This window comes from Propithecus coquereli, unplaced genomic scaffold (genome assembly GCF_000956105.1).
Source record: "Propithecus coquereli isolate 6110/MARCELLA unplaced genomic scaffold, Pcoq_1.0 Scaffold27, whole genome shotgun sequence".
NCBI lineage: Eukaryota > Metazoa > Chordata > Mammalia > Primates > Indriidae > Propithecus > Propithecus coquereli.
The window spans coordinates 97,200-121,818 of NW_012148285.1; the positions used below are offsets into that span (position 1 = coordinate 97,200).

General features: G+C 69.6%; 3 protein-coding genes across 3 annotated transcripts; 1 reads left to right on the top strand and 2 right to left on the bottom strand.

Annotated features, from left to right (window-relative positions):
- The first annotated feature begins 2,646 nt into the window (after positions 1–2,646).
- Positions 2,647–3,801, top strand: SSTR5 (somatostatin receptor 5). The gene has a single exon (XM_012647616.1). It carries the CDS (start codon positions 2,703–2,705, stop codon positions 3,798–3,800), a length of 1,098 nt encoding a protein of 365 aa, XP_012503070.1. The 5' UTR covers positions 2,647–2,702; the 3' UTR covers position 3,801.
- Positions 3,802–12,750: 8,949 nt separating this feature from the next.
- On the bottom strand, positions 12,751–14,054 carry C1QTNF8 (C1q and tumor necrosis factor related protein 8). Its single transcript, XM_012647624.1, has 2 exons — positions 13,844–14,054; positions 12,751–13,301 (listed from the first exon to the last, which is right to left on the bottom strand). The coding sequence occupies exons 1-2, from the start codon at positions 14,052–14,054 to the stop codon at positions 12,751–12,753; spliced, it is 762 nt and encodes a 253-aa protein (XP_012503078.1).
- A 5,688-nt stretch (positions 14,055–19,742) lies between these two features.
- LOC105813034 (tektin-4-like) lies at positions 19,743–23,516 on the bottom strand. Its single transcript, XM_012647613.1, has 6 exons — positions 22,983–23,516; positions 21,736–21,806; positions 21,378–21,521; positions 20,901–21,123; positions 20,223–20,377; positions 19,743–20,007 (listed from the first exon to the last, which is right to left on the bottom strand). Exons 1-6 carry the CDS (start codon positions 23,514–23,516, stop codon positions 19,791–19,793), a joined length of 1,344 nt encoding a protein of 447 aa, XP_012503067.1. The 3' UTR covers positions 19,743–19,790.
- Between the last annotated feature and the right edge of the window lie 1,103 nt (positions 23,517–24,619).

The window sequence follows — 24,619 nt, forward strand, 5'->3', positions numbered from 1 at the left end:
GTGTCAGGCTAGAAGCTGGCCACGCAGGTCCTCCCTGGTGGGGGCTCCCGGCTCCGCTGAACTCCCCCACCCTCAGAGGAAAGGGCCTTGGGGCAGTTTCCCTGGGGGAGGGGCAGCAGGTGAGCCTGTCCATCTCTCTTCCCAGGGCCAGGCACAGAGCCCCCTGTTTTTAAAAGAAAGGAGAGCTCCTGCGGAGACTGACTCTAGGACAGCAGTGGTCTGGAGACCCCTGGGGTCTGGGGGGCGGCATCCAGGTGGACAGGACCACCCTGGCGGGGTGTTGGCCCACTCCCCCCCGACCTGAGGGGCCGGGCCCTGAGGTGGCGACTCGCCCACGGGGGGTGGGGGCCCTTCCGGCTCAGGCCTGGCCCCAGCACAGGCCTGGGCTCCCGGGATGGGACAGGCTCCGTGGGTGCAGCTGGTTTTGCTTCAGAGATAGGGTCTCGCTCTGTGGTCCAGGCTGGGGCACAGGGTCTCTTCACAGTCCCTGAGAAGCCACCGTCAGCTACCTCGACGTCCTGGGGAGCTCGCAGCCCACAGCTGCTCTGAGGGCTCCCCCAGAGCGGCTCCCCTGTGCCCCAAGACGCCAACTCCTGCGTTAGACTTCAGAGCAGCAAAGAACGAAAATAGAGCGTTACCGTGCGCCTGTCTCTGGGAAGTAATTCCGCAAGCGGTGGTCTTCCTAGTCACACACGTGACACGCTCCCCTCCCCGGGGGCCCCACCTCAGGGCCCGGCCCCTCAGGTTGCGGGGTGGGGAGGGGGCCAAAGCCCTGCCAGGGTGGGGTGCAGCTCACAGGCCTCTGCAGCCGCCGGGGTCCTGTCCACCCGGACGCCCCCCAGCCCCCTGCTGTCTGCAGATCAGGGCCCACCTAGAAGTCATCTCCGTGGGAGCTTTAAAAGCTACGTGTTTGATCTGTTGTAAAAACTGTGCCTGGCCCCGAGGAACAGAGATCAGCAGCCTCACTTGCTGCCCCCAGGAGTGAGCGTCCAGGTGGTCTCCGTCTGAGTCTCGCGGGAGAGGCCGGCTGGGCGCAGACGCTGGCTGGAGGCTGGGGTCACTGGGCTCCCCTCTTCCCCAACACAGGAGCACTCCCGCCACAGGGTCTCCCGGGCAGGGTCGCCAGATGCAGCAGTCCCCATGCGTCAGAGCCTGACTTTAATACTGTCCGGAGGGACCCTCGTCAGCCCTGGTGGAGCCCAGACGCCCTCTCTCTGCGAACCCCCGTCCCCGCTCCCTCCCAGCCTTGGCGCCCCTCCACATCTCCGATTCTCTCTCCAACTCCATCCACGCTGGAGTTGGTCCGACTCCCTTTGTGTTTGGCTTTTTTTTTTTTTTGTCTAAATGTATTTTTCACATCCAACATTTGTAATTTTTATTTCGTTTTTGTGTGTGTGTGTACTTTTACTTTCAAGATTTGTAATTTTTAAAAATAGACACCCGTTGATTTTACTTCTTAGAAGCCAAATAGATTTCATGATATTTTTATCTATGTCATAATGCTTTTATTTCTAAGTCGTATCATTTTTATTTCACCGGAATGAATCCACCGGCCACCCTTACTGGGTTGGTTTCTAAATCGCATTGGCCAGCATGACGGGCGTGGGAGCGCGGGAGTTTGGTGTGTTGGCTCCCAGGGAGCAGAGGGTCTTCGCTTTGTCGTTGGGGGCGTGTGTCCAGGGCTCCCCCACCCCGGCTGTCCTCTCCTCGCCTGCCGGGTTTCAGCTGCCCCTGCCCGGCCCTTGGAGCCCCTAGTCCAGGGCTGGTCCTTCTCTGGCGGCTGTTGGGGGGTGACCCCTGTTCTGAGGCGACTTGGGGTCACTGTAGGTCAGCTGAGCAGACCCAGGGTTCGGGGCGGCACCTGCTCAGTGGCCCTGGCGTCATGCCGCCGCTGTCCCGGCCTGGCAGTGTCCACCTCTGCGCCCGCTGGGCCGTGTCCCCCAGGCTCATGCGGGAGGTTCCGTGTGCTCCGTGTGTCTGCATGTTTACGAGGGGCCGCGTCTGCCCTGCTCTCGCTGTGTCCTCTGCCTGGGGCTTGTGGGATGTTTGCCGCTGCCGTGGGGGTGACGGACACCCCCTGGCCAGGCAAGAGGCCGTGGGGGCCGACAACCTGCAGTGCCAGACCTGGCGTGCGTCCCTCGAAGCAGCAATGACAACGTCCCGTGCAGCCGTTTCCCAGGTCGTCTTAGCCCAGCGGCACCTGTCCCGGGGGCAGGCTGGTCGGCCGCGGTCGGTGCAGCTTCATGGCCAGACTCTGGGGGCTGAGCCAGGTGGTGGGGGCAGCATGTCCCAGAGCCGGGGGCCCCGGCAGAGCCTCTGCAGCCTACGGCAGACCCGACACCCTGGCGGGGTCAGCTTTGGGGTCACCCAGGAAAGCTGCACCTCCCACCCGGATCAGCAGGGCTGCGAGGGTTCCAGGGAGGTGCGGAGGGCGCGTGGCTGAGCGGGCGCCGTGCCGGGGCGGCATCGACATCCCTGCCGTCTCGGCTCCCGGCCACCTGCCCCGCTGCTCCTTCCTCTCCAGGCTTGTTTTCCAAACAATTTGCTTAATGCGATTCCCCGGGCGGGTCGAACACGACTAATCGTGTTTACCCCGTAATCCGGCGGGCGGGGCGGCCCGGGCGGGGTGCCTGGACGTCCGGACTCACGGCCCTGCGTCCACCCTTCTCTTGCAGAGACGGACGCGCCCTCGGGCCGCCACCATGGAGCCCCTGTTCCCGGCCCCCGCGCCCGGCTGGAACGCCTCCCCCGCGGCCGCCCCGGGAGGCGGCGACAACGGGACCCTGGCGGGGCGGGCGCCCCCGGCGGGGGCCCGGGCGGTGCTGGTGCCGGTGCTGTACCTGCTGGTGTGCGCCGTGGGGCTGGGCGGCAACTCGCTGGTCATCTACGTGGTGCTGCGCCACGCCAAGATGAAGACCGTCACCAACATCTACATCCTCAACCTGGCGGTGGCCGACGTGCTGCTGCTGCTGGGGCTGCCTTTCCTGGCCACGCAGAACGCCGCCTCCTTCTGGCCCTTCGGCCCCTTCCTGTGCCGCCTGGTCATGACGCTGGACGGCGTCAACCAGTTCACCAGCGTCTTCTGCCTGACCGTCATGAGCGTGGACCGCTACCTGGCCGTGGTGCACCCGCTGCGCTCCGCGCGCTGGCGCCGCCCCCGCGTGGCCAAGCTGGCCAGCGCCGCCGTCTGGGCCTTCTCGCTGCTCATGGCGCTGCCGCTGCCGGTGTTCGCGGACGTCCAGGAGGGCTGGGGCACCTGCAACCTCAGCTGGCCGGAGCCGGTGGGGCTGTGGGGCGCCGCCTTCGTCATCTACACGTCCGTGCTGGGCTTCTTCGGGCCGCTGCTGGTCATCTGCCTCTGCTACCTGCTGATCGTGCTGAAGGTGAGGGCCGCGGGGCTGCGCGCCGGCTGCCGGCGGCGGCGGCGGTCGGAGCGCAAGACCACGCGCATGGTGGTGGTGGTGGTGGCGGTGTTCGCGGGCTGCTGGCTGCCCTTCTTCGCGGTCAACCTGGTCAACCTGGCGGTGGCCCTGCCCGAGGAGCCCGCCTCCGCCGGCCTGTATTTCTTCGCGGTCGTCCTGTCCTACGCCAACAGCTGCGCCAACCCCGTCCTCTACGGCTTCCTCTCGGACAACTTCCGCCAGAGCTTCCGGAAGGTCCTGTGCCTCCGCAAGGGCTACGGCGCCGGGGACGCGGACGCCACGGAGCCGCGGCCGGACAAGAGTGGGCAGCCGCGGGAGGCCACGCCGCCCCTGCGCAGCCCAGAGGCCAACGGGCTCATGCAGACCAGCAGGCTGTGAGCCCGGTCGCCCCCCGGGCGTGGGACGCGCCGAGGCCCGGTGCCGGCACTGAGGACGGGGCTGCCGGGCCAAGGGGGGACACGGCACGGCCAGCGTCCCACAGCGACCACCTGCTCCCGCCAGCCTGCCCTGGGCGGCACTCAGGGCCTCGCCGCTGCGTCCCGCCCGTCAGCCTCCCCAGCCGGGGCGGCGGCTTTGCCTGAAGTTCCTTCCGCTGGGCAAGAGCGTCTTCCTGACCCTCGGTGGGAGCCGGCCACCTGCCCGCCCCCCGGCCCGCTGGGCCCCCCCAGCTACGTGTGCCCCTCGTGTGTCAGCCCCGCGTCCCCTGGTCAGTGTCCAAGCGCCACTCCGTGAAATTAAAGGCCCCCAAAAGCCTTTGCCGTGGCCTCTGCTCCCCGGCGCCTCTGCGCTGTGGCCTGGCCTCGGGGGACGCGGCGGGGAGGGCCAGAGCCGTGCTGGGCTCTTGGTCAGCCAGGGTCACACCTGTCCTGGGGGCTCCAGCCCCTGCCTGCAGCCCCCTCTGGACGCTTCGTGCGTCCAGCTGCTATCACAGAGGGGAGCCGCCCAGCAGGGTGGGGGTGCAGGCCCAGCCCGGGGTCCGCGTGGCAGCTGTGGAGGGTGCCCGGCGCAGAGGAGAGGGGGACCGGGCTGGGGTGGGCGGCTGGCCCTCCGGCACGTACCCGCTGGGTCGGTTTTGTCCCGTGGGGCCCAGTGCCGGGGCGTGGGGCGGGGCTCCCACTGGAGGCTGGTGGAGACCAGGGGACCACAGTGGTGTCTCGTGCTGTCCGCCCACGGCCACCAGGACTGTCTCCTCTTTTCTCCTGGCCCGGCCCCGCCAGCAAGCACTGTGCTGGGGAGGCAGCGGCCGCGTGGGCGTGAGCAAGTGCCAGGCGCCTGCGGACCTGCGGCGTGTCCGCCAGAGCAGGGCGCGTCCTCCCTCCCGGGAGGCGCAGGGGGCAGCTGAGCCGTGCGGGGCAGGCGGGGCGGGCGAACGGCTCCAGACAGGCCGAGCCTGGGACGCTTTCCGAGTAACGAGGACGCACGCGTCTGACAGCCGCTCTCCCGGATAAATTAGGGAATAAATGTTTGATTCTGTCTCAAAGCAAACACTGTCCCTGCAGGCCGGGCGCCTCCGGGCCCCAGCGCGGCGAGAGGCTGCGGGGCGGGGGATGGGGTGGCCAGACACCTCGCGGGAAGTGGGAGCCGGCCCAGACGACGGACCGGACAGGTGCGATTTGTAAACGGGGTGAAGAGAAGACAGGGCTCAGCGACGGGACCGTCGTGCGCGGGGTGGGGCAGCTTCTCCACGGGGAGCCCACAGGGCTTCGCATCTGCGTCGCCAGGAACCAGTGACAAAAGCCACCCACCCGGGTCCAGCATCCCAGGGCGGGGGCCCCGGGCCATGGAGGAGCCAACGCGGCCCCCGCCATCCGGCTGCCATGGACCAGGGCGCAAAGCGCGTCTGCTGGGATGACTGGGGCGGGAGCAGATGGCCGGGAAATCTGCCCGGATCAATCTCCCCATTGATCTGAGGTCCTGGTCTCCTGGGGCCAGGCAGCCGAGCGTGCCGTGTGGGGAGGACGGCTGCCAGCCTTCTGCCCGCCAGAGGTGACAGTGCCCTCGAGCCCTGATCCTGGGGGCGCCCCAGCCACCTCGGCCTTAACTGTGCCGGGCGCACACCCTCTGCCCACGCCAAACCGCAGTGGCCCGCTCTTCGGGAGTCCCCACGACTCCTGCCAGGCTGGCACAGTAGGGACAGTAAGCGCCAATGGTGTCCCCAGCAGCTGGGCTTGGGTCACTGTCCTACTGCCCACAGCCTTGCCCGGCCGACCGCTCAAGCAGGGCACGTGTGTCGTCTGGCAAACGATGGCGTGCACCTACTGTGTGCACCAGCACGGGGGTCGGTCGTGGCCATCCATAGTTGACCTGGAAGAGCATTCGAGGCAGAGGGAACGGCGTATGTGAAGGCTCAGAGGCAAAGGCACACAGCCACGCGTGTTCTTTGCCTTGGGGTGGGGGCAGGAGAGAGGAGCAGGTAGCCCCCCAGGCCCTGCCTGAGGGGTGCTTTATCCCAGGCTGCCGGGCTGAGGAAGGACGTAGCTGCACTCACTGTGGCTCACGCGGGGACAGAGCAGAGTCTGAGAGTCGTCCAGGAGCCGGGACACAGTGGCCTGGCCCCGTGCTGGGCTCTGGAGGTTCTCAGGGGCAGAACTGGCGTCCCTGGCAAGGCCTGGGGAAGGAGGCAGCGGCACCAGGCGGGTTCCTGCTTGGAGTGCGTGGAAGGACGCGCCCCGGGTCCGATAGGCTAGGGGGTGTTCTGGAAGGCTCTGGGCATCCTCTGGACCCCGGGCACCAGGCTTGGCTGGGGGGGACAGTCCCTGGAGCCACAGGGGAGGGACAAGGACCCAAATGCTCCAAGGGCGCCTTGTTAAAGGGCTGGCAGGGGCTCAAGCGAGTGTCCCAGGAGGAGGTGGGGCCCTGGTGGGTCCGCCGCCCTGCTGACAGTCCTCGGCCACCACCCGGGGACAGCGCGGGCCTGTGGGTGGCCAGGACACCTGCGGGGGCCACAGAGCTGCCTCCCGAGCGCCCTGGGCTGCGAGGGGCACAGAGCAAACATCCTCGGGCGGTGGCGGCTGCTCTGTCTGCATGGATGGGTTTTATTGGCCACGGGCTCTGGGGCTCCCAGAGTGACTTCGCGCAGGAAATCCGGTTCTAGGGGCAAGGACAAGTGTGGGGGGAGGGCAGGGCCGCTGTCATCCTCCCCACAGCGAGGGGCGCAGGCTGAGCCGTCTGGGGGGGCTGACAGGCCCTCCCAGCCCACCCCCACCAGCAGGAGCAGCGGGGGGTCTGGGGTGGGGGCAGGAGGAGCTGGCGGGTGGGGGAGGCAGGGTCGGGCAGAAGCCGCCAGCCCCAGGGTGTCCTGCCGGGACCCCAAACATGAGGCCGGGGGGCAGGGAGGGGCCACGGCCTGGAGGTTTGGGTCTCAGGGGCAGGTTGGCCCGACCCCTGCAGCTCCTGTGGGTGGCCGAGCCCAGGGTCCCTGCAAGCTGTCGCGTGGCACCGACCTCCCGGGTCCTCCCTCTGTCCGGCCCACGCCAGCCACAGCCACCCTCCACTTCGCCCAGACACGGACCTATCCACCGTCTCACCCGCCCTCTCCCCGCTGCAGCCCCCACTCCCCGCCCCTGCCACGGAAGCAGGCGGCTCAGGTCCAGGGTCCGAGGGGGGTTTGCTGCAGGACACTGCGCTGTGCGCTGGGCTGGCAGCCTTGGGGGCTTTGCCACCCTCGGGGGACGGTGGGGGGGACAGAGAGGCTGAGGAGCCGCCTGGTAGAACAGAGGCCTCCAGCCACCTCTCTCCTCCCTCCCTCCCCCCTGCACCCTGCTGGGCTCCACTGTCTGGACACAGCGGAAGCGGCCAGTGTGGTCCATGGCGGTCAGTGACCGGAGAGGTGGGGGGGCTAACAGGAGACATGGCCGCTCCGCGGTCCCTGTCTCCTGGTCATAAAGCCCGAGGGGGTGGCCAGAGGGTGGGGGGATGCCCAAGAGCCGCCCTGTGCCATCGAAGCCCAGACCCCGCCCCACACGGGGGCCCAGGTCCCGCCTGGCGCCACCTCCCTCCACGGGGCTTGGAGCTCCAGGAAGGGACGCTGGCCACGTCCTCTCGCTCCAGCTCTGCCCCGGGGGGCACGCTGAGCGGTTCTGGAGGAAGGGGGGTTCCGCGGCTGCTGGTGCCGTGGGAGCGTGAGGAGGGGGGGGGTCCCGCTGCTTCCCTGGCCACCTGGCTCTGCACGGTGCGGCTGCCGTGTCCCCTGAGGGGCACAGATCACGGCAGTGGCCATGCGCTGGGAGATGCCTGGGGCCGCACGAGAGCATCTAGACACCGACAGCCCCGGTGGCGAGGAAGGGGCGCCCTCGCGGGTCCGTGGCCACCAAGATGAGTTTCATTCCTTCCTGTGTCTTCCCAATCCCCGTTTCCTCGCGAGTGTTCCCCGCGCACCGCGCAGGTCGCCGACGGGCAGGAAGCCCACCTACTACCGCATCTGGGGCAGGCGCCTTCTGGGCTCGGGTTTCGGGCCCAGGACCGGCGCAGAGCAGCAGGTTCCGTTTCGTGAAGTCAGGTGCGTCATTAATCTACTTGGAAGATTCTTCCACTTTTTGCTTAATTGAGAGGTTTTTCGTCATCCAGAGATGAGCTAAACGTCCCCACATATTTTTAATATTTTGGTGAAACGTATATAACAAAATTTTACCACCTTAACCGTGTTTGTGCCCAGTTCAGGGCAGGAAGTCCGTCCCGCTGTCGTGCCGCCGGCCCCGTGCCCTGAATGCCGCTCGAAGCACAGACAGAAACTGTCCCGCCTCCCGGACCCCGCCCAACTCTCTGCTTGTCCCCGTGACTGTGGCGACTCCAGGGACCATGTGTGAGCGGAATCATCCGGTGTGTCCTTGCGTGACAACTGACTTCACCTGCACAGGGCCCTCAGGTTCGCCGAGCCGTGGCGTGTGCCGGAACCTCCTTCCTCCCTGGCGCTGAGTCCTGTCCGCCGTGCGCACAGGCCGCGTGTGCTTCTCCGTCGTTTGTGCCGCTGCGACCAAGCAGCCACGTCTTAGACCGTCATGTTGGCCACGAGGTCTCAACATGTGAATTTTGGGGGACGTGTTCAGGCCATAGCGTCTATTTTTGGCTACTGTGAATAGCGCCGCTCCGCGCACGCGTGGCCATCCTGCGTATCGTTAATGGTGTCTGTGCCGAGAGCTCTTCACTCAGCGGAACTTGGTCTTGGCACGTGGCGTGAATGTGACGTGGAAAGAGCCCCCTCCTCGCGGCCGCCTGCTCTCCCCGCGCCCTCGTCCTCCGGGGTGACAGCTTCCGTCTCTCTCTGCGTGGCGGCCACGCGCTCACTGCGCTCGTGCTCCATTTGAGCGGCCGCTGAGACCGTCTCCACCAGGGCTAAGCCGGGTCAAGGCTGCCTACAATCCTCTCGCCTGTTCGCTCTTCCGGGTTCCCTTCAACACGATTCTTACGACATTTAAATGGAATTTTTACACAGATGTTCACAAGAGCCTTAGCCAGTGTCCGTGGACAGAGGGACGGATGAACAAATGTGGTCTGTCCGTGCCACGGAACGGTTCTCAGCCTTAAAGAGGGAGGACGCTCTGTCACACGCTGCCGCGGTCCCCAACCTCTTTGGCCCCAGGGACCGGTTTTGCGGGCCATTCTCCACGGACGGGGCGTGGGGGAGCTCAGGTGGCCCTGCCAGCGACGGGCAGCGGCCGTGACCACGGCGAAGCTTTGCTCGCTCGACTGCCGCTCACCTCGGCCGTGCGGCCCCCACCCCAGCCCCCTCCCCGAGTTTCGCGGGAGACAGTTTTTCCACCTGGAGGTGGGGGCCGCGGAGCTGCGACACGGACGAGCCTCGGAAACGGTGCTCAGTGGGAGGCGCCCGGCGCAGGCGGGTCACAGAGAGGGAGGAGCAGAGGCCGCCAGGCCGGGGCGGGCAGCGTGGCGCTGGGGACCGACTTCCTGGGGGACGGGAACGCGCCGGGACCAGACAGCACCGTGGACGTGGTGAACGCCACGCCACGTCCCCTCTAACAGGCGGACTTTGCGTTATGTGAATCCACGTAAGTATTAAAAATTGGGTTTTATTGGAATTTCGCTGCGCTGATGAACCGAAGGAAGATGAACCGCGCCCCAGCAAGACGTCACCAACACGACAGGCCAGTGCGGTTTCCTCCCTGCAGGGTGTGCGCGGGCCAGGTCCGCCCAGGTCCCCACGGCTGTGCGCGCCCCCCTCTGTCCTCCGACTGGCGGGCAGCGGTGAGGCCGCGTCTCTGGCCTGTTCGCAGGAGCGCCCTTGACACCCGCCTGTGCTCGGCCTTGATCGCCCTGCAGAGAATCCTGACCTCGTCTCCTCCCTCCTCCTCCAGTTCTCAGTCGGTTTTTGAGAGAAGCAAACCCGGAGGGTCGGCAGGACGCAGGCACCGCCTCATCCCAACCTGCCTGCAGGGCCCCCGCGCGCCCCCAGGATGCACCGAGGCTCCACAGGCGCCGCCCAGCCCGGCTCTCTGGGGCCTTTGCCCGTCCTGCCCACGCAGGGTGCGCTGACGCGAGCGCGTGCCGACACCCACGACTGTGGCGGCGTCTGTTCCTAGCCTGTCCCTCAAACGCACGGCCCGGCTCCAGCCCTGCCTGGTCCTGTCTGGGCCTTGAGTGGGCCCAGCCGCCGCCCCCCAGCCTGGTGGTTGCATGACCTGGGCTCCCTGGAGTGGGGGACAACGTCCTGCCGGCCTCTCTCCTGCGAGCAGCCCACACCCTGTGGCAGCACTGGCTCTGCAATCGCGGAGGCCGAAGACCCGCAGGGCCAGGGCCAGGGAGGGGCTGATGTCTGGGACTCGGGGCTCCCTGCTATAGCTGTGAGCGTGCACGTCCTCCCCCTGCCCTGCCTGACTGTCCCTCAGGACTGCGACCCTCCGTGCGGGCAGCTGGGACCCCCGCCCCACCGCCTCTGCCCCTTGGAGCACCCGCCACACTTGGCCAAAACGGGACCCTTCGTGGGACCCTTCGTGGGACCCTCCCCGACACAGGACCCCCGGTGGGTGTGTGGTCCTGCCCTCCTGGGTCAGTGGCCGGGAGCAGCTGTCCAGGGATGCTTGGCCCCCTTCCAGCCTTGGGGACAGCTGGCCTCGAGGCCGGCAGAAGGCAGAGTGGCCGCCGTGTCCAGGCCTCCGGGGCCAGACGCCCAGACCTGGCTCTGCCCGGCCGCGGCGCTCACGTGGCCCCGCACTCCCAGGACGCTGTTGCCACCGCTCTGTGGGCCCTGACGGAGCCCTCTGCGCCCCGCTGTGGCATGGGGACGCCGAGGCCACGGGGCAGGCCAGAGAGACACAGGAGAGGGCTGCACCGTGGCAGGAGCCCGGCTCTGGCTGCAGGGGCCTCAGTGTCCACACCTGGGAGGAGGCCGCGTGACCACTTCCCCCACCTAGGGGCCCCGCCGGGAACAGTGACCAGGCGCCCTGGACCCTCAACAGTCAGGCCCCTGCCCAGGGACGCACAGCTGGGACCGGCCCCTCGGCCGCCTGGCCTCAGCACTGGGGGGTCCTGGTGGGGGTGGGAGGGGGACGAGGGCGCAGGGCAGAGGGAGCTGCCTCGGACCCTCCACCTCCCTGCTGGGCCCTTTCCTCTCCACAGCGGGACCCTCCCTGCCCAGGCCCCGTTGTCCTGCCTGCCAGTTGCCGGGCACCCTGGACGTGTCTGGCCATCCCAGGGGCCAAAGTGCAGCCTGAGGCTCCGCCCACCTCAGTGTCCAGGTGGGGTGGCCCCGAGGACAGGCAGGGCCCAGCCTGGGATTCCCCCCCTCCCCCACCGGGCTGTCGCTTTCCTGGGTCCTGACCCCAGCAGGGCCGGGGCGTCACCAGCCCAGGACACCCCTGGCCCCCCTGTGCTTGAGTGACACCTCCACCCCTGACACGCAAGGAAAGGCTTGGAGGTGCCGCCTGGGGATGTGGCCCCTGGGGGGGTCAGGTGAGGGGTGGGTGGCGGGAGAGAAGCCCTCCCCTGCAGATGGGCCCTGCGTGGACAGCAAGTGGGGGTCCCACTGACCCCCCAACTGCCCTGCTCTGTCAGGGGTACACCGGGCCCCCAGCCCTGCCTGTGGGGTCAGCTCCCAGGACACCCGTGCGGGTTTTCTCCAGACCTGGGCTGGGCCTCAGTTTCCCACTTGTTGAGGGTGCAGCCCCTCTGTCCCCACGGCGGGAGTGTTTGCTAGGTGGGGGCGGCCGGCAGGACACCCAGCGTCCACTCGGAGTCGTGACTGGCAGGGGCCCGGCTGCACCCTGACAGTCCTCAGCCCTGCCCTGCCCAGGCCCCTCTGCCCGTCCAGCCCTGCCCGTCACCCTGGCCTGGCTCAGGGTCCCGAAGGGTGCCGGTGTCCACCCCACGGCTAGGGTCCCCAGGGGCAGGGGAGGGCACAGTGCCCCCTGCTGCCCCCCACCCCGTGTGGACACGGATGGGAGGGTCGCCTTGAGATGGATGAGCCGCCCCCGCCCCCTGCCCCCTCCCGCACCAGCTGACCACCCTGGCGGGCTGAGCCCTGGTGTCAGAGCAAGGAGCTATCCCCTCGGAGACCCTCCAGGGCCGAGGGTGGGCAGGGAGGGCGGGGGAGGCTTCCGAGACCTGAGCGTGACCCACATCTGTCTGCGTCCTCCTTCCTGGGAGGATGGGCACGGCTCACTCGCCCCTCCCACACGGGGCCCTCCCTGCTCCCGCAGTGTGGCCTGGCCTCGTGGCCCACTGCAGCATGTCGGGGTACAAGAGGCCACTCTGGGTGTCTGGGGCTCGCTGGGTTCTGGGCACGTCGAGGTCTCATCTTCCTCCAGCCCTTCCGACAGACCAGGGACCCCCTGAGCCCCAGAAAATCAGCCCCCGGTGCTCGGTTGGGCATCTCCCGCCAAGGACAGCCCCCTGCAGGCCGGGACCCCCTCCCTGGCCGTCGTGTGCACCCGCAGCCTCTGACGCCCCTGGAATTTGTGCCGGTCTCCCGCTAGAATCTGGGTCCTTTGCCGGCCCAGCAGGCGCCTCGCGATGTCGGGCAAACGTCCCCAGGGCAGCGGTGCTGACACAGCCTTTATGAGCCGCGGTGGACACAGGTGAGCAACTGGCCCCGACCGCCCCGTGCAGCGGTGCCCTGCCCACCCCGCCACCCCCAGCCCCACGCCCAGCGCCACAGGCCTCTCCCCGCGTGGCTCCGTGTGGTCCCTTCCGTGTCCAACCCGCGAGGGCAGGCTGTGCGTGAGGCTTGCTCCCCCATCGCTCGACCGCTGCACGCAGTCGGCGCTCAGCACAGCGGCCCTCGCTCTCCCCCGTGACGCTGTGGTCAGGCTGGGGGGCTCGGGGAGAGAGCCGTCGCGGGGGGGGGCGGGGCGCGGCACGGGCCCCAGGACGCCGGCTAGAGCTCTGCGGCCGGCTTGACCAGGTGGCCGCTGAAGGTGACGTACAGGTCCCCGCGCTCGCCGTAGATGGCGTTGTCGCGGTCGCGCTGGAACATGCGCACCCAGACGGTGTCGCCGGCGGCCAGCGGCAGCAGCAGACTCTGCGCCTGCATGACGCTGCGGTCGCCGGGCTGCGCGTACAGCACGGCCGTGGGCCGCCGGTTAAGCATGACGTGCAGATAGGTCTCTTCGTAGTTCCAGGTGTGCACGTTGAGGCTCAGGAAGTAGACACCGGGCACCGCGCAGCGGAAGCGGCCCGAGGCCAGGTCGAAGGCGCCGTCCAGGTTCACCAGCTCCGTGTCGAAGGGCACCGCCTGCAGGTCCTCGCCGCTGCGCAGCCCCTCGCGCCGGCCCACCGAGAAGGCGGCGTAGGCGCGCTGGCACGGGGCGCCCGGCGGCCCCACCTGCCCCTTCTGGCCTTTGCGGCCCTGCGGGCCCCGGAAGCCCGGCGGACCCTCCTTCCCACTCCTGCCAGAGCGACCTCTGACCCCTGCCTCACCCTTCTCACCTGCAGGGGCACAAGGGGGGCCTGGTCAGGGCCAGGTCTGGCGGGCTCCCCTCCCTTCCAGGCCCTGTCCGCCAGGCCAAGGGCTGGGGCCCGAGGGTCACCCCGGCCGTGTTTCCTCTCTGCTCCTCCATGTGGGAGGAGGGGTCTCAGCTGGACTCTGACAGATGGGAGGGCTGGGAAGTTCTTATCCAGGTCTAACCTAAGCACGGCCTGCTGTCCAGCCCACGGGACAGCACAGCCTTTGTTGAGGGTCTCAGACCAACAGGACCTCTCCCTTCCCAAGGGGCCTGCCGCTTTGGGGACCTCAGGGACCCTGCCCCCTTCCCCGAGGGCCTCAGCACCCCCTGTGGTCCACAGCCCCTCCCCAGGCTGGGCTTCTTCCTGCTGCAGGGGGCGGCTCGGGGTCCCCCGAGCAGTGTGGGGACTGGCGCTCACTGTCCCTGCCTCCCAGCCCCTCCTCCGGGCCCCAGGTCCCTGCTCTCCTCAGTGGGGAGCGGCGTCAGTCCCTGGGGGGTGGTGCAGACAGAGTCTCCAACACTCACCTTTGAGGATAGAGATGTCTATGGTGGGCCGCACTCGGGGCAGCCCCCGCCCCGGGTCCCCGGCGCTCACGCGGGTGTATGGGCTGGAGGCGGCGGCCGGGGGCCAGGCCGGGCGGCAGCAGTGCACGCAGGGCCTTCTGGGCAACCCCAGGCCGGGCCAGGCCACTGTGGGCAGCACCAGCGCCAGGAGCATCAGGGTGGAAGCTGCCATCTCGGTCGGGGCCTGAGGAGGAGACGCCCTGCTGGAGCCCGGCCCCACGGCAGCCCCGGCCGTGCCCTCGGCTGCGGGAGACGGTGGGCGGGCAACCTAGGAGCCCTGCTGGGGGCGGGGGCCTCCGCCCTGCGCTGCCGCAGGCACCCTGAGCCCCTGAGCCGGAGGTCCTGTTCCCCAAAGCTGGGGACCCCACACCTGGCAGGCAGAGGGGGAGCCGTCCAAACTCAGGGGCAGGCGGCCTCCCTGGGGCTCAGGCCCTGCCCCACTGGATAAGCGGCCTCATCCTGAACTCCCGGGGCAGAGCCGCAGGGACTTGGGCGGCCACCCGTGAGGCCCCAAAGTGGGGAGATGGTTCTTAGCTCCCGCCAGCCTGGGCCTCCTCCCATCCCAGCACAGCCCACCCTGCCGCCCCTCACACCAGGAGCGGTGGGGGAGCGAGGCTAGCCTGGGTCCACCAGAACTAGATGGGCTTCCCTCCCAGCTCAGCCAGCAGCTGCCCCAGGCCAGCCTGGGCTTCGGTTTCCCCCTGCAAGTGGGCCCTGCTTGTCCTGGTCCCCACAGGCTGCATCTGGGCCCCGAGCCAGACAGGAGGCCTCGGCCAGGGCTAGTCTTCCGCAAGGCAAGCGGGTGGGGTTGGGGTCCTTGACCTTCCCTGCACCGGCTCTGCTGGACAGAGACCAGGCTCCTCCTTCAGGAAGCCCTCAGGGATTGCAGCCCAAGGCAGGTTCCTTCCTCTTGCACAGTGCGCCTGAGGCCCCCCGAGGCGGGCTGAACTTCTCTGGCAGTTGAGACTCCTTCTCTGCCTGAGCCCCCAGAGCCCAGCAGACCCTGACTTGCCCCCCCATCCCACTGGACCCCACACGACCCTCCTGGACTCTTCCTGTGGAGGGCACGACAGGAGTGGGAGTGTCCCTGGGGAGGCCCGGAGCTCTGAGGTCCCAGGTATCGCGGCCACTGGGCCCCATGCAGCTCCATGTGGTAGGCGGTTGGGCTGGCTCCGCCTCCTCCAGGGCCCAGCGGGGCCCCAGCCCACCCGCCCGGTGCTGTGAAGACCCCACCCCGGCTCTGCACCCCCTTACCATCCCAGGCCGCGAGTGCCACCGCCGCTGCTGCTGCCTGGTCGCCTCCTGCGCCACTGCTGCCCCTGCGGCCGTCAAAGAGCCTTTCATGCCGGCCAGGCGCCTGCGGCTTCCTCTCGCCCGTCCAAGACCAACAGGCCGAGGGCCAGCTCAGGGCAGGGTGCCCACCGGGCCGCTCCGTCGGCCGCGCAGCCTGGCTGGGGGCTCCGGGTCCCCCCGCCAGCCTCCCGTGCCCGTGCGTGTTCTGGGGCCGTCATCTCGGCTGCTGGGCTGGGAGCTGGTGTGGGGTGTGCGGCCCTCTTTATGGCAGAAGCCCAGCCTGCCGCCCGCCCTGGGTGTGGCGATGCGAGGGGCAGCCGGGAGGCCGGAGCTTTGGCTGCGCTGGGCCTGGTGGGGGTGCCCAGCCAGAGGCCACCGTGCCATGTCGGGCCAGCTTGGCCACCGCCCCCCGGTGACGCACAGATCCCTCACACTCCGGCCAGGGAGCCAGGCTGGACCCAGTGATGGGGCCCTCGCCCCTGCGACTCCCCAGGGAGGCCTCGCCACCGGCCCAGCCTCTCAGTGGACGAGGGTGGCGCCCCAGCAGGAGCGACCCATGGGCCTCCCAGGACGCGGCGAGGGGGGCTGCTTCCTCTGTGGCCTGAGGTCAAGTCCACAGGGCCCCAGTGTGGTCCCTGCTCTAACCTGGAGCTTCTGGAGAGGGACACGGCTGTCCCGCAGGCCGCCTGCTGAGGGAGCCGCTGGACGTGGCAGAGAACTTGGTGGTGCCAGCAGGCAGGCTGTAGGCGGGGCAGGGCCTCCGCGCCAGGGCCAGTGAGGAGGGAAGGACACCAAGGCGGACCCTGCCCGTGGGGCTTCCTGGGGGTGGTGAGGCTACCGCAGGGCCCAGACGGCTGGAGCAGTTCTGGGCGCCCCCAGCTGCTGGCCCCGGGAGGTGACAGCTCACGCCCGAGCAGCGCCAGGCACAGCTGTCCTCACCCCGCCTTGACTGTGGTGGCACAGGTTGGGGACCAGGCCCTGCCGCCACCCGAGTCAGCCCTGCACGGCCGGGACCAGGGCACCGGGGCCAGGTGGGGGCTCCTCTGTGGCTGCCCCATTGTGGCCCCAGCGGCAGCTCAGAAGTGGCCCGGAGGGTCCTCTGTGGTGGGCGGAGACTGATGAACAGCCGTGGGACCCGCAGGCTCCGGCCGAGGCTCAGGTCCGAGTCCCTCTCCTTCGCCTCCCCCTCAGGACCCCCTGATGCCGGCAGAGCTGCCCCCAAAACAGAGGAGTGTTCCCTGGGGGGCACGGGGCCTCCCTAGGACAGGGTGGGGGAGGAAGGGGCCTCGGTCCCTCTGGACCCTGCCTGGGAGCGTCTGGCAGGGCAGGTGTCCACGTCGCACCTGCGGGTGCGGGCGCCCTGGGCCGGGCTCTGGGCAGAGCGGTCAGCGGTCCGCGAGAGCAGAGGGTGCGTCAGCGGCAGGATAGCGCGTCTCGTCTCGGGGACAGAAATAGCCCTGGCTCAGACAGGGCCGCCGGCATCACCCTGGCGACGGGGAGCTCAGCCCAGCCTTTGGCCCCAGGGCCCTCAGTGGACATCCTGCAGCGGCGCTGGGGGGTGGCACCCCTCGCGCCTTGCACGCCGGGGCCAGGGGGCCTGTGCTGCCACCTGGCGCTGACGAGACGCACCAGTGGGGCCGCCGTGCCCTCACCACCGCCTGCGGCGTGTGCAGGAGACAGGTGGCCCCAGGGAGTGTCAGGATCTCATTGCTGGTGTCCAGACAGCCAGGCGCGGCAGGCGGCCCCGTGCGCCTCAGCCCTGCGATGGCCCCAGTGTGGGGGAGGGGTGCATGGGCGCCGACCCCTGAGCGGCCACGTGGGACCCAGCGTGCCGGGGCAGCCTGTGCCAGGCTCAGCCGATGACGTCCACAGGACACAGGCGGCCACTCGGGGCTCAGAGGCCTGGGGAGCCGCGTGCGCTGCGGCGGGGGCGGCGGCCTCCCGGCCCTGCACTGCTCGCCGCGTGCCTCCCCGCTGGACGGACCGGTCCTCCCCCCCGACCCTGGTGGGGTCGCTGACAGCACAGGGCCCACGGACCCTCCTTCCCCAGGCGATGCCTCGGTTTGGTCTCGTGTCCCCAGGACAGCCCTGTGTGGCACCAGCCCTCCTCCCACCGGGGGCCTGAGTCATCCCCCTCCCTCTGCCTGCGACCCCAGTGGGGGAGGGGCTTCCTGGACAAGCCGCCCAGACCCTGCAGCAGGGGGGCTCAGGCTACGGGGACCCCCCGAGGGGCTTCTGGGCAGGGGCTGGGTCCTCAGCTGCCTGCATCCAGGTGGCCTCGGCAGGGGTTGGACCATCCGGGGTCAAGAAGGGGTTCAGTAGGAGGAGCTGCCCCCCGAGGCCCAGCCGCAGCCGGCCGGTGTCAGGGATCCGGGCGGGGCAGGGGCGTCGGGGCTCCCACCGGGGTCAGCCCAGCACCGCCCAGCCCTGCTGACGGGAGCCAGCCACGGGGCCCTGCCTGAGACCACAGACGGACGGGCTCTCCGAGCTGCCTGGGGTGGGAGCGCGGTGGGCACAGGGCCCCACTCTCTGCAGCTGTGAAATGCAGGTAAGACCCTCTCGGCTGTCGTGAGGCCCAAAGGAGTGAGAACGTGCCATCCGCTCAGGAGGACGCCTGGCGTGGCGCCCCCCACCTGTTGCCAACCGGAGACGATGAGCCGCGCTGGCCCCGGTGCCCTGCACTGGGCCCCCACCAGCCCAGGTGGGGTCAGCAGCAGCCGGGCTCTGCCAGGGGGCGACAGGGCGTGAGCGTGGACCACCCAGCAAAGCGGGAGTCTTCGCCTCCCAAGCCCCAGCCTGTCTTCTCTGAGACTCCCATGAGGAGCCGCCTCCAGGGAGCGGACAGGGAGCGCTGCAGCTCGCCACGGGGGCGGGGAGGGCACAGGGGGGCTCAGCCCCGCCCCCCGCCAGCGCACAGCCCCCCTGAGGCTGGCATGAGGGCTGTGGCTCTGCCCAGAGCCCTGGACACAGGACAGAGCCTTCGCACCCCTCCCTCGCACAGACGGCGGGGGCTCTGCGGCCTCCACCCCCCTACACCTGACTCCTCCCGGCCGTGGCGTCTGAGGTGGCAGGAGCGAGGCCCCCACCCAGCCACCTGCCCAGCGCAGGTTCCCCAGACTCTGCCCCAGCGTCTGCCCTGTGCCGGGCGGGGACAGCAGGGAGCCGGCTCTGCCGTGCTGCCGCGGCGGGTCCTGGACAGGCCGTGCAGAGCCGCGTGGCACCGCGTGTACGGCCCGAAGCCCCCAGGGCGAGCTGGCAGCCGCGTGTCCTGCTGCCTCTGCTCCAGCTCACTCCCGTGGACAGGCGTCATGGTGACAATGCCCAGGGTGCATTTCAGTGGTGCACCAGAGACCAAGAGCAGGGCTGGCCGTCACTGTGGTGACCAGCGGCTGTGACAAGTGGCGTGGCTCCCGCGGTGACCGGAAGTGGCGCTTCCTCCGAAACGCTCTGCACCGCAGAGGAAGCTGCGGATTCAACCCACAGCGGGTCAGACTCCGCCTTGCCTGGCCTCGGGGCTGGGGACGGCCCTGTACGGAGGGGCCTCTCCACCCTGGGCCCCTCCCTCACTGCAGACACCAGGACAGGCTTTCAGGAGCCTCGGCCGTCTGCAAAATGGGGCAAGGCCCGTCTCTCAGGGGGTCCCCGTCGGTCGTGGGGCAGCTGCGGCCTCCCCCCAGGAAGCAGGGAGGGGCTGCCTGGGTCCTACACCTGGCCACAGGTGCCTCTTCCTCCCACAGGGCCCAGGGCCAGGGAGGGGGCTGCCTCAGTGGGCACCAGGCTTAGAGGATCTGGGACCTGCGGGCTCGGCCACGGTGAACGGAGACAAGATGAGAAGCCGTCTGGCTCTCGAGGCCCGGACTCCTCCCCCGACCCAGCTCCTATGCCTTGTCCTGTGCTGTGGAGGCCAGGCCCCCGCCTCCGGGAAGCCCTCCCTGCCCTGCCTGCTCACAGGCAGCCAGATCTCCCCACCAGGCAGCAAGGCTCCTCTCTCAGGCACATCGGCCCCTCCCACGGCCCAAAGGCAGGGACTGGGACTGGCGTTTCCTCCCCAGCAGTGGCTTCCCGAGGGGGCAGTAGAGATCTGAGCGAGCCCCTGGGAAAGGCACCTGCTCCTCTCCTCCCAGCACCCCCAGCAGCAATTTTCCGCCTCGCTGACCCCCAGCCCAGACAAGCTGCCCGGCTCAGGGCCAGGTGTCCGTGGGGAGGGGGCTGCTGCGGAAGGGGGTGCTGTCTGGGTGGGGCTCAGCCTGGAGGGGCCCCGCGCAGGTGTGCTCAGCAATGGGAAGAGCTTCAGGCAGAGTGAGCGCCCCGTCCCAAGAGGTATGCAAGTATGCCACGGCCTTGCAGGGTGGGGTGGAGTGACGCCGCAGTCCTGTGAGGTGTCCCAAGGCCCGACACAGTGGGGTGAAGGGACGGAGCCGGCACTAGTGGGGGCTGACAGGCGGCTCTGGACACGCCCCCCGAGGCGCAACCCTGGTTTCCCAGGCTCAGGGCGAAGCCGGGCTGCACGGGACGGAGATGCCTGCCCGGGCAGACGGCACCAGGACCCCACCCCGGCCACGGGGAGGAAAGCCAACGTGCTCTTTATTCGGGGTGGGGGTGACACGTGGCCAGGTCACTGGTAGCCGGCCAGCCTGAGGACGGTGGGGTAGCGGGCGCGGTGCGCCATGCACTTCTGGCGGTCGATGAAGAGGCTGTTGGTCTTGACCGCGATGTCCTTCTCCAGGCTCATGCGCGTGTCTTCCAGGTTGCGCAGCGACTGCTCGGCTTCCAGAAGCTTCTCCTTCAGTGCCGCGAGGGACATGTTGAGCTCCTCCACCTCGCTCATCAGCCTGCAGGTGGGGGGACGAGAACAGCTGGGAACCCTGGGCAGGGGTCCGGCCAAGACCCCCTGAAAGCACCCCTGGGTCCCAGAGGGAAACCGCCAGAGGAGTGGCGCTACGACCGCAGCCCGAACTGCGGGGGCAGAGGGAGGCAGGGGGCAGGCGGGCGGGGCGTCGATGGTGACGTGGCAGTCGGGACAGCCACGAGGCGGTGGCCCGGGCACCTGAACTGGGCGGTGTCTCGGCACAGCTCCACGTTGGGCCGCTGTGAGCGCTGGTACAGCCGGGTGTGTGCCACGCGCAGGGGCGCCTCCTTGTGCTTGATGGCCTGCTTCAGCGCCGCCACGTTGCGCTCCTGGCCCGCTATCTCCCGCAGCGTCTGCAGGCCACACAGAGCCCGTGGGCCGCGGCGGGGTCGGGGTCCCCCGCACAGGGGCAGGGCCCGGCTGGCCCCCTGCTGCTCCCCCATTCCAGGCTGTGGCCAGCAGGGCAGCCTGTCTGGTGGCTCTGGGGGAGGCTCGAGGAAGGGACACCACGTGCGGCCACTGCAGCCTTCCCCGCCGCCCTCAGAGGGTTCCGGTGAGTCAGGCCCCCGGCCCTGGCCGAGCGCTCACGGGACTCGGGGCAGCAAAGTCCGGGCTGGAGTCAGAGCCCTGCCAGCACGGCCGGGCCTGGTGGGGTCACCCCGCTAGGTGGTCCAGCCCCCCAAACTGCCTCCTGCCTCCGTCCTCCCTGCACCTGACAGCCTCTCCTGTGCGTCACCTGGTGGCAATGCCCACGGACCACCCCCCAAATCCGCCAGTTCTGCACATGCTCAGTGAGCACCTGGACGTGTGGACACTGCTCCGGGCTCCCTCGGGCTGCGCGGGGCAGAGAGGGGCTGCGGAGCCCGGCGGGCCCACCTCGTGCAGGTGGTGCTGCAGCTTGTGGCGCGCGTCCTCCAGCTCCTCGCAGCGGCGCGTGAGTGCCAGGTTGACAGTGTCGCACTGCAGCCGCAGGTCCTCCGCCGTGTCCCGCAGGACGCAGTCGATGAGCACGCGCAGGTTGGCCGAGGCCCGGCGCTCACGCTGGGCGCCGCACAGGTTGTCCTGGGTGAACTTGGCCCAGGTCTCTGGCGTGGAGGTGCTGAGGGCGGAGCGTGTGGCCGGTCCGGGGGGCTCCCCGTGCACCCCAGCCAGACGCCCCGCCGCCCCCACGCCCTTCCATCCCATCCCCCCAAGCCCTGACCTTCCCAGAACCCTGACTCACCCTACGTCCCCGCCGCCCCCGTCCCCGCGCCCCCACACCCTCCAGCGCCCTCCTGGTCCCCGCCCCGCAGGCGTCGGCCCCATTTGCTGCGTGGCGATGGGTCGCGTGGGCTGCGGCGCCGCCAGGCCCACCTCTCAGCGTGCGCGGCCGAGTGCGGGTGGAGCTGCACGTCGGTGCTCTGGCTGCTGTAGCGCGCGCAGCGCTCGTCGATGCCGTAGGCCTCCACCTTGTCCGACCAGTCCAGCTCGCAGGTCTCCTTGTGCTCCCGGTTCAGCCTGGGGGCGGCGGGCGGCTCAGCGCACGGCCCCCCACCCCCGCGTGGGTCGCGTCCGCTGGCTGGCGGCGTCGGGGAGGCCCCGGCAACCCCGGCGCTGGGGCGGATCTGGGCCGCTTGGCGCTCAGGTCCCCAGGCTGGGCCCCCGCCCGCCCCGAGCCCCCAGGGCCTCCGCATCTCGCCCCAGCCCGAGGGGCGCGGTCAGCTGGACCCACCGGATCTGGTTGACGGCCTGCGCGATGGTTCTCTTCAGCAGCTCCTGAATGTTCCGGATGAGCTCTGCCTCCTGGGGGAGGAGGCCCCTGAGCTCTGGAGCCCACCGAGGTCCTGCCGGGCCCGCCCCGCTCAGCCGCTTTCCTGGAGGGTGGGGCCCGAGCCTGGCATCTCTCTGGGCTCATTCTGGGCTTTCGAACATTCTTTTCGGTGTGTTGTAAGTGGGGTGTTATCTTCCGGGATGTCTCCGGGCGGCGGGGTCACCCAGAGACAGTTCCCACACACCTGGGCTCTGGGGTCCTCACCGCCAGGGCCCGTCCGAGGACCCCCAGCCCCGGGGACCAGATGCCCACCCGGCTGCCCCTCGGGGCTCCAGGCTCGCAGAGGCCGTCCCCACACCCGGAACCCAAGCTGCCTGGATGCCCACCCGCTCCGTGTGGGAACAGCCCTCTCCCCTGCAACCGGGACCTCGCCTCGACCTGGGGCTGCATCTGGGTCGTTGGGGTGCCCGCCCAGTGCGCCTCTGTCCTGGGGTTTGGCCCGTTCCTGGCCGGTGCCAGTGTTCTCACCACCAGGCAGGCCGGGTGAGGGCTGGGCAGGGGCAGGAGCGGGAGGGAGGGACCCGGGTTCCAGCCTGGGCCTGGGGGCATGGCACGGGGAAGCCCTGAGGCCTTGGACCCGCCGCCCCCAGTCCTGCAGCAGTGGCGAGGCCCAGGCCCTCTGCGGAACCAGCACCAGCAGCCCGGCCTGGCACCTCCCTGACCCTCACAGGCTGCCCCAAGACAAGTCATGCTGGCTTCAGAGGGGACAGGGGACATTTGGAGGAGAGACAGGACCTGGGGGGAATCTTTGAGGCCAGGGCTCCTTGTGGGATGAACGGGGCCAGCACCTCCCGCCCGTCCGCACTGCGGCGCTGGCCCGTGCCTGGACGTCCACCGTGGGAGCAGCCGTCCCCACCAGGGGCGTCCTGGGGGTGCCCTGTGGCTCAGCCCCAGGGACCTCAGGGTCAGGCTGAATTTGCCTGGGCTCAAGTGGGCTGCAGGGGGTCCCAAGAGAGAGAGACAGTTGCTTGAGAGTCACGGCCCAGTGGGGGCCGACCCACCGCTCTGACTACAGGAACTGGCGTCTAAGACCCAGGGTCCCGCGTGCAGGGGGCGTGTGGGCGGTGTGTGCCCGCACACGGCCACGCGGTGCCCGGGTTCCACCGCCCGCCGGGGCCCCTCCACCCCGCGCCACGCGGCCCGCACACCTTCAGCAGCTCCGTCTCCACGCGGTCGCGCACGAGGTCGGGGTGCTGGCGGCGCTCGCGGCACTGCAGGCTGTCGGTGGCAATGGCGAAGGGCACGGCGGTGGCGTCCAGGGCGCGCTCCAGCCGCCGCTTCTCGGCCAGCAGCAGGCCGGTGTCGGCGGCCAGCCCGTCCGCCTCGCGCTGCAGCTCCGACTTCCAGCAGTGCGTGTCCTGCAGCCGCGCGCCCACCTTCCGCGTGGAGTCCTGCTGCGTGCGCTGCGCCAGCGCCTCCGTCCCCGCCGCCAGCTGCCGGCTCTCGTGCCGCCGCCGCTCCGACTGGTCGCGGTCCGCGAAGGCCTGGTGGTAGCGGGCGTAGCAGGCCTGGAACCACTCGTCCTCCAGATACTTGGCCGTGCGGAAGCCGGCGGTGGCCAGGCCCGCGGACGTGTGGGCGCCCGTGTTGCGGGCCACCTCGTACACCTTGCAGGGCAGCTCGCAGGGCGGCACCGACTGCGGCGCCGGCTGCTTGGTCACCAGCACGTCTGTCTGCGCCATGGCGCCGGCTGCCTGGCCGGGGCGGCGGGGAGCAGGGGTGGCAGGGCACTGTCGGTCGGGTGCGGTCAGTGGGGCAGCACCAGCCGCTCTGTCCCCAGGGCAGGACGCGGCTCCTGGTCGCCCTGGTGACACTGTACACCCAAGGGCTTCTGGTTGCTGGGCAACGGGGATTCCCCCCTCCCCAGTGGCAGGGGAGGGGGTGTTCCGGAGGGCAGACGTCTCTTAAAGGGCCAGGCGGGCTCAGACCCCCTGCCTGGCCCCGCCACAGCCCAAGCAGTAGCGGTTCCTTTCTCCCGGAGGGTCCTGGGCCGCCAGTCCCGGGCCTCTGTGTCCTGTCCCCCAGGGCCCTCCCCCCTCGGTGTGGTTTGTCCGGCCTTTGCTTCCTGGGTCTGTGCTCTCCCCTCCTCCCGCGCCAGGCTCTGGGCTCAGCTGAGAGCAGGAGAGAGGCGGCTCTGCCCACCTGGGGCTCCTCTGGGGCTGAGGGCCCGGGCGACCGGAGGTGGGTGTTGGCGGTGCTGACGGCAACAGTGTCCCCGCCATCTGCAGCCCTACGGGGGTCCTCTGCCTTTCCCCGTGGCCCCAGCTCCACGTGGTCCCGTGGCCAGGCCCCCACCTGCACCCTCCAGGGCCTCCCCCAGGTGAGCCGCTCTTCGGTGGGGAGGTGAGGTTGGCCTCTGGTGGGTGTCCAGAGTCAGACGCCCCAATCTGCCCCACAGTGGGTGGGAGGTGGGGGGAGCTCCTTTCCTGCAGGCTGTCCCAAGGTCACCCAGGGCCAGGCTCCCAGGCTGAGGCCATGTGGGCCGGAAGAGCTTGGTGTCCCAGGCAGGGCACACAGGATGTCCCCGTCCTTGGGCCGGGGGAGCCCTCGGTTCGGGGCAATGCACAGCACAGCCAGCAGAGGGCGCCAGTGTCCGTGGGATGTGGCCTCATCCTGGGCCTGGGCCCTCAGCCCCGCCCCCTCAGCTTCCCCAGAGACCCCCACCAGGGCACCCACCCCTGTTCTCGTGTGGGCCCTGCTTGTCCTGCCCCTGCAGCCCCACTGCCCCTCGCTCCGGCCACAGGACACGCCTGGTCCTGCCCGGCCAGCACGCCGTACACCCGGC

Coding starts and splice junctions, on each gene's coding strand:
- SSTR5 (XM_012647616.1), top strand. CDS start 2,703: ATGGAGCCCCTGTTCCCGGCCCCCGCGCCCGGCTGGAACGCCTCCCCC.
- C1QTNF8 (XM_012647624.1), bottom strand. CDS start 14,054: ATGGCAGCTTCCACCCTGATGCTCCTGGCGCTGGTGCTGCCCACAGTG. Junction 13,302..13,843: donor AGACATCTCTATCCTCAAAG/GTGAGTGTTGGA, acceptor GTGCCCCTGCAG/GTGAGAAGGGTGAGGCAGGG.
- LOC105813034 (XM_012647613.1), bottom strand. CDS start 23,516: ATGGCGCAGACAGACGTGCTGGTGACCAAGCAGCCGGCGCCGCAGTCG. Junction 21,124..21,377: donor TCGGCCGCGCACGCTGAGAG/GTGGGCCTGGCG, acceptor CTCCGCCCTCAG/CACCTCCACGCCAGAGACCT. Junction 20,378..20,900: donor TGCAGCACCACCTGCACGAG/GTGGGCCCGCCG, acceptor TGTGGCCTGCAG/ACGCTGCGGGAGATAGCGGG.